Source organism: Theropithecus gelada, chromosome 10, assembly GCF_003255815.1.
Source record: "Theropithecus gelada isolate Dixy chromosome 10, Tgel_1.0, whole genome shotgun sequence".
NCBI lineage: Eukaryota > Metazoa > Chordata > Mammalia > Primates > Cercopithecidae > Theropithecus > Theropithecus gelada.
In genome coordinates, this window is record NC_037678.1 from 31,364,408 (window position 1) to 31,376,808 (window position 12,401).

A 12,401-nucleotide genomic window follows, 5' to 3' on the forward strand; every position below is an offset into this window, starting at 1 on the left:
CGAAACTCGGTCTCAAAAAATATATATATATAAAATGAATTTTTTTGCAATTTTTGTTTTTAGCTCACCAGCTATTGCTAGTGTATTTTATGTGTGGCCCAAGACAATTCTTCTTCCAATGTGGCCCAGGTAAGCCAAAAGATTGGACACCCCTGGTTTAAAGTATACCATCCAATGTCTCTTCATATACTCAGAGGGTTGTGCAATCATCGCTACAATGTCGTTTTAGAATACTTTCATCCTTTAAAAGAAACCGTATTAGCATTCAATCCTCATTCCCATCTCCCACACTCCACCTCTAGTCATAGGCAACTACTTATCTATTTTCTGTGTCTATAGATCAGACTATCCTGAACATTTCAAATAAATGGAATCATATAATATGTGGTCTTTTGTGAATGGCATCTTTCACTTAGTTTAATATTTCCAAGGTTCATTCATGATGTATTTTTAGTAGAGATGGGGTTTCACTATGTTGGCCAGGCTGGTCTTGAAATTCTGGCCTCAGGGTGATCCGCCTGCCTCAGCCTCCCAAAGTGCTGGGATTACAGACATGAGCCACTGTGCCTGGCCCTTCTAAGAGTTTTATAAGTTCAGGTCTTACATTTAGGTCTGATCGATTTTGAGTTTTTAGTATTATGAGACAGAGGTCCCATTTAATGCTTCTGCATACAGATGTCCAGTGCCCAAAAACCTTGTATTGAACAACTATTCTTTCCTTCACTGAACTGTCTTGGCATCCTTGTCAAAAATCAATTGACCGTAAGGGATACAACATTTTGATTAGACTGGAGGAATAAGTTTCAAGTGATCACACCTATAATCCCAGCACTTTGGGAGGCCGAAGCGGGCAGATCACTTGAGGTCAGGAGTTTGAGACCAGCCTGACCAACATGGTGAAACCCAACCTCTACTAAAAATACAAAAATTAGCTGGGCGTGGTGGTGCATGCCTATAATCCCAGCTGCACGGGAAGCTGAGACAGGAGGATTGCTTGAACCCGGGAGTGGAGGTTGCAGTGAGCCAAGATTGTGTCACTGCACTCCAATCTGGGCGACAGAGCGAGACCCTGTCTCAAAAAATAAAAAAATTAAAATTAAAATTAATGAATTTTTAAAAAATGTATTTGCACTCAACTGATATTATTTTAATTCAGAGAAATATGTTCATAACTTATTAGAAATAATCTTGAGTAGTTTGAGACCAGCCTGGCCAACATGGTGAAACCCTGTCTCTACAAAAAATACAAAAAAAATTAGCCAGGCATGGTGGTGTACGTCTGTAATCCCAGCTACTCGGGAGGCTGTGACAGAGGAATCGCTTGAACCCAGGAGGTGGAGGTTGCACTGAGCCAAGATCGAGCCATTGCACTCTAGACTGGGCAACAGAGCAAGGCTCTGTCTCAAAAAAAAAAAAAAAAAGAAATAACCTTGAGTAAGTTTAAATTTATTTCTAAGTTGATGCTATGGCTAGGTTTTGATAATTTTTATTTGGTTTCCCTTCCCTTTAATCGGAAAATTAACTTTCATACCCTGTTCACAAAACATTAAAGCTGATTTTGAATGTTAAAAAAAAAAAAAAAAAATCACGAGGTGCCATGCAAAAGCAATCTTCCCTTCAGAATGACTGATGGTATGCTCAGGTTTTTCATAGCATATCATCATTAAAAGTGAATAAAATAAATGGGCCGGGCATGGTAGCTTACACCTGTAATCCCAGAACTTTGGGAGACTGAGGTGGGTGGATCACTTGAGGTCAGGAGTTCGAGACCAGCCTGACCAACATGGTAAAACACTGTCTCTACTAAAAACGCAAAAATTAGGGGGGCATGCTGGCACATGCCTGTAGTCCCAGCTACCCGGAGGCTGAGGCAGTAGAATCACTTGAACCTGGAAAGTGGAGGTTGTAGTGAGCCGAATTTATGCCACTGCATTCCAGCCTGGGTGACAGAGCGAGACTCCGTCTCAGAAAAAAAAAAAGAAAGGAAAAGAAAACTTGGCTTTTGGGGATATCACTTTTCTGGGACTCATCCATTCCTTTTTTTTTTTAATTTTAGAGACAGGGTCTTGTTTCTATGGCCCAGGCTGGAATGCAAAGACATCATCATGGCTCACTGTAACCTGGAACTCCTGGGCTCAAGCAAATCCTCCTGCCTGAGCCTCCCAGGTAGCCAGGACTACAGGTGCATGTCACCACACCAAGCTAATTTGTTTGTCATCTATTCTTAAGTTAGTACCACATTTTATTCTTTTTTAAACTTTATTTTTTTTGAGACAAGGTCTCACTCTGTCACCCAGGCTGGAGTGTAGTGGTGCAATCTCAGTTCACTGCAACCTCCGCCTCCCAGGCTCAAGCAATTCTCCCACCTCAGCCTCCAGAGTAGCTGGAACTACAGGTGCATGTCATTATGCTTGGCTAGTTTTTGCATTTTCTGTAAAAAATGGGTTTTACCATGTTGCCTAGGCTGGTCTCAAACTCCTGGGCTCAAGATACCCACCTTCCTCAGCCTCCCAAAGTGCTGGGATTACACACATGAGTCACTGAGGCCAGCCAGTATCACATTCTTGATCACTGTAGGTTTGTGGCAAGTTTTAAAATTGGGAAGTATAAGTACTCCAATTTTTTGTTTATTTGTTTTAGGGTTGTTTTGGCTATTCTGGGTTCCTTGCAATTCCACATAAATTTTAGGATCATCTTGTCAATTTCTACAAAGAAGCTAGCTGGTATTCCAATAGAGATTATGTTGAATTTGTAGACCAATTTGAGGAGTACTTCCATCCTAAAAGTATTAAATCTTCCAATCCATGAACATGGGACATTTTTTGATTTAGATCTTCTTTAATTACTTCCAATCATGTTTTGTAGTTTTCAGAATGTAACTTTTGCATTTTTTAAATTAAATTTACCTCTAAGTATTTTATTCTTTTTGATGTTATTATGAATGAGATTGTTTTCCTGATTTCATTTTTTGATTGTTCATTGCAAATGTCTAGGAACACAACTGATGTTTGCATACTGATACTGTATTCTGTAACTTTGCTCAATTTGTTTATTAGTTCTAATAGTTTTTTACTAGATTCCTTAGGAATTCCATATACAAGTTTATGTCATCTGCAAATAGAGACAGCTTTAATTCTTCCATTTAAATCTAGATGCCTTTTATGTTTTTCTCACCTAATTGCCCTGGCTAGAATCTCTAGTCCAAAGTTGAACAGAAGTAGCAAGAGAAGACATCCTTGTTCCTGATCCTTGGGGGAAAGCTTTCAGTTTTTCAACACGAAGTAAGATGTTAGTTGTATTTGTTGTAGATGCCCTTTATCAGGGTGACTAAGCCAAAGTCTTAGGTCTTGTTTCCCCTGTATATCTGCAATGCCACTGCCTTCATCTGGTCACACATGCCTCATTTCTTCTGGGGGTTGCAGAAATGGAAGAGATCCTCAAGTGGAAAGAAGTACTCCTTCCCTCTTTGCGTATTCTTAACCTTTCTCATACATATCTCTACTCTAGAACAGACTACATGGTTTTGTTCCTGTATCTGCCTTTCTTTTTTTTTTTTTTTTTTTTTTTTTGAGACGGAGTCTCGCTTTGCCGCCCAGGCTGGAGTGCCGTGGCCGGATCTCAGCTCACTGCAAGCTCCGCCTCCCGGGTTCACGCCATTCTCCTGCCTCAGCCTCCCAAGTAGCTGGGACTACAGGCGCCCGCCACCTCGCCCGGCTAGTTTTCTGTATTTTTTAGTAGAGACGGGGTTTCACCGTGTCGGCCAGGATGGTCTCGATCTCCTGACCTCGTGATCCGCCTGTCTCGGCCTCCCAAAGTGCTGGGATTACAGGCTTGAGCCACCGCGCCCGGCCGTATCTGCCTTTCAACTAGTCTCCTGGCCTCCAGTCTTCATGGCTGTCCATCTCCAACATCAAAGATAGCAGTTTTTCCATTCCACTATGCTGCTAAGAAGGAAAATTAATTACATCACTCTCACTCAAAACCTGCTACATAATTCCCATTGCCTGCAGTCTGGCCCCCAACTCATCTCTCTACGTCTTGCCCCTCTAGCTACCTAATATGCTTACCTATAGGTATCATCCACAGTGGACGACCCTAGACTCCCAGAAAGAGCCATTCCCCTCTATTCCATGCCTTTGCATACACTGTTTCCTTCCCAAGTGCACTTTAATAGCTAGCAAAATGCAGCTTAGATCCCCTGTGTTGTGGGCTCTCTTGACTTAAGCTGCTCTCTCATGGCTCCCACAGTATTCTCTTCGAAGATGTGACAGTTCCTTAATTACTAGAATTGTGCAGATACACCTTCCCCACTAGGCTGTAGACAGATCATTCCCTGGTCATCAGGATTGAATGATTAAGATCTGTGTCCCAAGTGCAAACATCCTATAGTCCTCAAGTATCTGGTGACTGAATTAGCCACCAGGAATGAAAAAAGGGAGGACAGAAAGATACTGCTTTCATTATAAAAGAATATGAGTTAGTAACATTCCAGTAAGTCCTTGAAATACAGTCTAAGGACTACTTTTTTTTCCCCCATAAAATTAAACACTTCTTAGTGTTTAAAATAAGCAGCATTTACACAGAAGCAGCTCTATGTTAACCATCTAGATGCTGGGACTTTGATACAACAGTGCAGACACAGTAGGGCCAGAGATGCCAGGAAGGCCGTGCTGTGTGCAGGCTGCGGTATGTGCAGGCAGTGCGTGCACTCACCAAGGACAGACCAGCTGACCGCCCATTTTCCCAAGACCTCCCTCCCTGCAGCAGCTGTGCACATCAGGGCCCCTTGACCCCATGGGCCACGGTCCCTCCCTGCCCTGGCTGTGACGCAGTGGGCAGGACGTCTAGTCCTCTCTCATCTTCCTGAAGGACTTCTTATAAATCTGCGTTCCAAATTATTCTACAAAATTCCTCAACAACCTCTCAAAACAGTGCTAGAAATAATTTACACAACGAACATCAGGAACCTGATGGAATGCAGTAGTAGTTAATGGGCCAAAGGTAAATTAAGATTATTTGATCCAAGTTCAGATTTCTTTGTAATCTCTATTTCTCTCAGTTCCAGGCCTACTTCCGCCTTATACCTATAACCAACTTCTTTTTTTTTTTTTTTTTTTTTTTTTTTTTTTGAGACAGGGTCTTGCTCTGTTGCCCAGGCCGGAGTGCAGTGGCACAATCTCAGCTCACTGCAACCTTGAACCCCTGACCTCAAGAGATCCGCCCGCCTCGGCCTCCCAAAGTGCTGGGATTACAGGCATACGCCACCACACCTGGCCCTATAACCAACTTCTAATGACTTAACCATTCCATTCTAATATAAGGCTTTGAAGTTACATCAGACCAGCCCCTAAAGGCAGCTCAAGGCTTACCTGAGCCGAGATGCCTATGAGGAGCAGCCACTTCTGGTACTCATCAGTCCGGTAGTGAATCACCTGGCAGCCCGCCAGACTGGTATGTCTATCAAACATCTTCATGGGCTGGGAGTCACCTTCCATGCTCCAGTGGTAGACTGCAGTCTCGGTCACCAAGGCAACAGTGTTCACAGAAACCCATTTCCAGAAAATCACCTCTTCTGCCATAGAATGAGCCTTCATTTTACTCTTCATCTCAATATTAAAGATCTGAAGTGTCTTCCCAGCTAGTATTTGATATAATAGAGATTAAAGAAAGATAAATTAAAAATCTGAAAGACAAATTCGTATACTCTTAATTCTGAATTATTTTAATATTACTTTAGGTTGTACTGCTAATCTGATTAACAGGGTCTGAAAGATGCTGCCAGAGTAGTCATTAACCATACCTTAATGTCTAAATATTGAGAAGAGCCTGTATGCATTAAATTCTTCTTCAGAAGAATATAAAAGCGTATAAATATTCATAGAAATATGTGAATAACAATGAGAAATTAGTTCTACTGAAGCACGCCTCTCTTTCAGATTGGTTTCTTTTTGTTTCAAAATACTTTTCTGGATAAGTCAGCAAAAACATAAGACACCCCTTCTCTGCGCAGTCTCCAATTTTCAAGAAAGACTACAACTATCCCTTCACATTAAACCAGCTTCTCCAAATTTGTCTTAAATTCTAGACCAATGCTGACAAATGGAATTTTCTACAATGTTGGATATATTCTATATTTGCATCCATCACAGCAGATAATAGTTATATGTGGCTATTAAACACTTAATATGTATCTAGCAAGATATTTCAGGAACTGAATTTATACTTTTATTTAACTTTAATTAATTTAAATGTTAAACAATCCCATGCAGCTAATGTCCAATAGGACAGTACAGTTCTAGACAAAATATTTGGCATCCATTCTCTGGCAAGAGACCCATATTGTTTCTACCTGTAGCAATGAACTAAGTTTTGATTTTGGAATCTATACAAAATTTAGAGCTAACATAAAATATTAAAATATTGCTTCCCACAAAGATTGGGAACAAGGAAAGGATTATTTCTCTGACCATTTGTTTTGACACTGAGAATGACATAGCTAGTGTGATAAGGCAAGAAAAATAAAAGGCATAAAGATCAAAAAAGGAAGTAAACCTGTCTTAACTCACAGACAACATAATTATTTACAAAGAAAATCCTACGGAATCTACAAATCTACAAAACAACTATTAGATTTAATAGGTGACTACAGGAGTGCAGCAAGATGCGAAGTCAACCTACAAAAATTTGAATTGGGCTGGGCACAGTGGCTTACACCTATAATCCCAGCACTTTGGGAGGCTGAGGCAGGTGAATCTCTCGAGGTCAAGAGTTTGAGACCAGCCTGGTCAACATGGTGAAACCCCATCTCTACCAAAAATACAAAATTTAGCTGGGCATGGTGGCAGGTGCCTATAATTCCAGCTACTTGAGAGGTTGAGGCAGGAGAATTGCTTGAATCCAGGAGGCAGAGGTTGCAATGAGCCAAGATGACACCACTGCACTCTAGCCTGGGTGACAAAGTAAAAACGGGTCTCAAAAAAAAAAAAAAAAACAACTGAATTTTGAGATACTAGCAGCAAACAATTTGGAAATATAAAAAAGAATTCAGGCCAGGCATGGTGGCTCATGCCTGTAATCCCAGCACTTTGGGAGGCCGAGGTGGGCGGATTACCTGAGGTCAGGAGTTCAAGACCAGCCTGGCCAACATGGCGAAACCCCATCTCTGCTAAAAATACAAAAATTAGGTGGGTGTGGTGGCATGTGCCTGTAATCCGAGCTAGTCGGGAGGCTGAGGCAGGAGAATTGCTTGAGCCTGGGAGGCGGAGGTTGCAGCAAGCTGAGATTGTGCCACTGCACTCCAGCCTGGCCGACAGAGTGAGACTCTGTCTCAAAAAAAAAATTCGTAACACCACCCAAAACATAGCATTTTGGAGTAAATTTAACAAAGGGTAAGCAAAGCCTCTACACTATAAAATATTCCTGAAAGAAAGTAAAGGCTTAAATCAAAGAAGGGGCATACCATTTTCATGGATCAAAACACTTAAAATTGCTAAGATGTCATTTCCCCCTAAATTACCTACAGATTCAATGGTATCCCAATCAAAATACCAGCATACTTTTTCTTCTTTCTTTTTTATAGAAAGAAGGAAAGAGACAGGGTTTCACTTTGTTACCCAGGTTGGAGTATAGTGGAGCAATCATAGCTCATTGCAACCTCAAATTCCTGGGCCCAAGTGATCCTCCTGCCTCAGCCTCCCAAGTAGTTGGGACTACAGGCATGCACCATCACACTCAGCTAATTTTTCTGTTTTCTTTTTCTTTTTTGAGACACAGTCTCTCTTTGTTGCCCAGGCAGGAGTGCAGTGGCATGATCTCAGCTCAATGAAGCCTCCACCTCCCAGGTTCAAGTGATTCTCCTGCCTCAGCCCCCCGAGTAGCTGGGATTACAGGCACATGCCACCACACACACCTAATGTTTGTATTTTTTGTAGAGACAGGGTTTCGCCATGTTGGCCAAGCTGGTCTCAAACTCTTGACCTCAAGTGATTTGCCTGCCTCAGCCTCCCAAAGTGCCGCGATTATAGGTGTGAGCCACCATACCCAGTCTAATTTTTTTTTTTAGAGACTAGGTCTGGCTATGCTGCCCAGGCTGGTCTCAAATTTCTGGCCTCCTGCAATCCTTCCATCTTAGCCTGCTGAAGTGCTGGGATAACAGGTGTAAGCCACCACCCTGGCCCAGCATCTTTTGTTTGGTGGAAAATAAAATGATGTTATAACAAATATGGAAATGCAGAGGACAAAGAATAGATATAACAACTGTGGAAAAGAGCAAAGCTGGAAGACTTACGATACCTAATGTTGAGACATTCTATAAAGCTATTAATAAAACCTATGTTATTCTCATAAGACACACAGATCAATGAAACAGAAGAAAGTCTAGAAACAGCTGCATGCACTGATTTGATAAAAGTGCCTCAAAAACCTCAACAGGCCCAAACACATTTTTTATAAAAATAGAAAAATCCATCCTAAAATGTATATGGAATCTCAAAGGACCTCAAAAAGCCAAAATAATCTTGATAAAGATGAACAAGTTTGGATGATCTCACACTTCCTGAATTTAAATCTCATTACAAAGTTAAAGTAACCAAATGTATGGTAACAGCATAGAAACATAGACACCAATGCAATATAAGAGAGAACCCAAAAATGAACCTTCACATATATGATCAAATGATCTTTGACAAAGGTACTAAGACCATTCAATAGGAAAAAAGAATACTCTTTTCAACAAATAATACTGGGAAAACTGGGTCCACAAAATAATAAAATTGGACCCTTACCTTATACCATATACAAAAAGTAACTCAAAATGGATTAAAGACCTAAACATAAAAACTAAAATCGGCCGGGCGCGGTGGCTCAAGCCTGTAATCCCAGCACTTTGGGAGGCCGAGACGGGCGGATCACGAGGTCAGGAGATCGAGACCATCCTGGCTAACACGGTGAAACCCCGTCTCTACTAAAAAATACAAAAAACTAGCCGGGCGAGGTGGCGGGTGCCTGTAGTCCCAGCTACTCGGGAGGCTGAGGCAGGAGAATGGTGTAAACCCGGGAGGCGGAGCTTGCAGTGAGCTGAGATCCGGCCACTGCACTCCAGCCTGGGCGACAGAGCGAGACTCCGTCTCAAAAAAAAAAACTAAAATCACAGGCAGAACCTGAGTCCTGTTCTCTCATTTTCCTCCCCAGACAGCATGAGTTTCACCACTCGTTCCACTACCTTCCCTGCCAACTACCGGTCCCTGGGATCTGTCCAGCTGCCCAGCTACAGTACCCGGTCAATCAGCAGCCCAGCCGGCATCTATGCAGATATAAGGGGTTTGGGCTCTCAGATCTCTGTGTCCTACTCCACCAGTTTCCAGGGTGACTTGGGGTCCAGGGCCCTGGCCACTGGAATGGCCAGCGGTCTGGCAGGAATAGGAGGCATCTAGAATGAGAAGGAGACCATGCGAAGCCTGAACGACCACCTGGCCTCCTACCTGGACAGAGCGAGGAGCCTGGAGACTAAGAATCAGAGGCTGGAGAGCAAAAATCGGGAGAACCTGGAGAAGAAGGGACCCCAGGTCAGACACTGGGCTATTACTTCAAGACCATCGAGAAGCTGACGGCTCAGATCTTTGCAAATTCTGTGGACAATACCTTCATCGTTCTGCACACTGACAATGCCCATCTTGCTGCTGCTGACTTTAGAATCAAGTATGAGACAGAGCTGGCCATGCGTCAGTCTGTGGGGAGCAATATCCATGGGCTCTGCAAGGTCACTGACGACATCAATGTCACTGGGCTGCAGCTGGAGACAAAGATCGAGACTCTCAAGGAGAAGCTGCTCTTCATGAAGAAGAACCATGAAGAGGGAGTAAAAGGCCTACAAGCCCAGATTGCTAGCTTTGGGCTGACTGTGGAGGCAGATGTCCAAATATCAGGACCTTGGCAAGATCATGGCAGATATCTGGGCCCAATATGACAAGCTGGCTCAGAAGAACCTAGAGAAGCTGGACAAGTACTGGTCCCAGCAGATTGAGGAGAGCACCACAGTGGTCACCACGCAGTCCGCCGAGATCAGAGCTGCTGAGCTGACACTAATGGAGCTGAGATGTCCAGTCCAGTCCTTGGAGATTGGCCTGGACTTGATGAGAAATCTGAAGACCAGCTTGGAGAATAGCCTGAGGGAGGTGGAAGCCTGCTACACCATGCAGATGGAGCAGCTCAACACGGTCCTACTATACCCGGAGTCGGAGTTGGCACAGACCTGGGCAGAGGGACAGTGCCAGGCCCAGGAGTATGAGGCCTGGAACATCCAGGTCAATCTGGAGGCTGAGATCACCACCTACCGCCGCCTGCTGGAAGATGGGGAGGACTTCAATCTTGGTGAGGCCCTAGACAGCAGCAACTCCATGCAAACCATCCAAAAGACCACCACCTGCAGGACAGTGGACGGCAAAGTGGTGTTTGAGACCAATGACACCAAAGTTCTGAGGAACTGAGCCAGCAGAAGCAGGGTACCCTTTGGGGAGGGGAGCAGGAGGCCAATAAAAATTTCACAGATTAAAAAAAAAATCCCAACAATTAAAATCATAAAACATTTAGAGAAAACATAGGGGAAAAGCTTGATGATGTTGGATCTTGCAATGACTTTTTTTGGTATGACAATAAAAGAAAAAAATGAATTGGACAGCATCAGAGGTCACAAAAGAGAGAAAAGGCAACCCATAGAATGAGAGAAAATACAGGCATATCTCGTTTTATTATACTTTGCTTTACTGTGTTTTGCAGATATTGCATTTGTGTTGTTGTTTTGTTTTGAGACAGCGTTTCGCTCTTGTTGCCCAGGCTGGAGTGCAATGGCATGATCTCAGCTCACTGCCACCTCTGCCTCCCAGGTTCAAGAGATTCTCCTGCCTCAGCCTCCCGAGTAGTTGGGCTTACAGGCGCCCACCACCATGCCCAACTAATTTTTGTATTTTTAGTACAGACTGGGTTTCACCATGTTGGCCAGGCTGGTCTCAAACTCCTGACCTCAGGTGATCCGCCCACCTCGGCCTCCCAAAGTGCTGAGATTACAGGCGTTTTCTTCGTTTCGTGGAGAAAAAAATATCAAAGGTTTGCGGCAATCTTCCATCAAGCAAGTCTATTGGTATCATTTGTCCGATAGCATGTGGTCACTTCCTGTCTCTGTCACACTTTGGTAATTCTCGTGATATTTCAAACTTTTTCATTATTATATTAGCTATGCTGCTCTGTGATCAGTGATCTTTCAAGTTTTTACAGTAATTGTTTTGTGGTACCATGAACCACACACATATAAGATAGTGGACTTAATAAATGTGTGTGTTCTAACTGCTGCACTTACTGGCCATGCCCTAGTCCCTCTTCCTCTCCTCGTGCCTCCTTATTCCCTGAGACACAACAATATTGAAATAAGGCCATTTAACAACCTTAACAACCTTCCTTGCTAAAGGAAAGTGAAAGTGAAAAGAATCCCACGTCTCTCACTTTAAGTTAAAAGTTAGAAATGATTTGGCTTGGTGAGGAAGGCCTATCAAAAGCTGAGACAGACTGAAGGTTAGGTCTCTTGCACCAGTTAGCCAAGTTGTGAATGCAAAGGAAAAGTTATTTAAGGAAATTAAAAGTGTTATTTCAGTGAACACATTAATGATAAGAAAACAAACAGCCTTATTGCTGATATGGAGAAAGCTGTAGTGGCCTGGATAGAAGATCAAAGCAGCCAGAACAATCCATTAAACCAGAGCCTAATTCACAGCAAGGCCCTAACTCTCTGCAATTCTATGAAGCCTGAGAGAGGTGAAGAAGTTGCAGAAGAAGTCTGAAGCTAGCAGAGGTTGATTCATGAGGTTTAATGAAAGAAGCCATCTCTATAGCATAAAACTGCAAAATGAAGCAGCAAGTTCTGATACAGAAGCTGTGCCAAGTTCTCCAGAAGACCTAGCTAAGATCATTGATGAACACATTTTCAATGGAGAAGAAACAACCTCCCACTGGAAAAAGATGCCATTTAGGACTCAAGTGAGAGAGAAGTCAATGCCTGGCTTCAAAGCTTCAGAAGACAGGCTAACTCTCTTGTTAGGGGATAATGCAGCTGGTAACTTTAAGTGGAAGCCAAAAATCCCAAGGCTCTTAAGAATTATGCTAAATCAGGCCGGGCGCGGTGGCTCAAGCCTGTAATCCCAGCACTTTGGGAGGCCGAGACGGGTGGATCACGAGGTCAGGAGATCGAGACCATCCTGGCTAACACGGTGAAACCCCGTCTCTACTAAGAAATACAAAAAATAGCCGGGCGAGGTGGCGGGCGCCTGTAGTCCCAGCTACTCGGGAGGCTGAGGCCGGAGAATGGCGTGAACCCGGGAGGCGGAGCTTGCAGTGAGCTGAGATCCGGCCACTGC

At 43.3% G+C, this 12,401-nt stretch overlaps 1 protein-coding gene, 1 non-coding gene and 1 pseudogene across 2 annotated transcripts in view; 2 read left to right on the top strand and 1 right to left on the bottom strand.

The window, feature by feature from the left end:
• Positions 1–12,401, bottom strand: part of CLTCL1 (clathrin heavy chain like 1) — a 112,869-nt gene that overhangs the window by 69,732 nt on the left and 30,736 nt on the right. The window contains exon 3 of the mRNA XM_025399141.1: positions 5,370–5,638. Coding sequence (XP_025254926.1) covers positions 5,370–5,638 — 269 coding nt within the window. The remainder of the gene's footprint in view (positions 1–5,369; positions 5,639–12,401) is intronic.
• On the top strand, positions 1,595–1,681 carry LOC112633880. The gene has a single exon (XR_003121641.1). It is a non-coding gene; the product is annotated as a small nucleolar RNA SNORA15 (small nucleolar RNA).
• Positions 9,195–10,484, top strand: LOC112632928 (annotated as a pseudogene).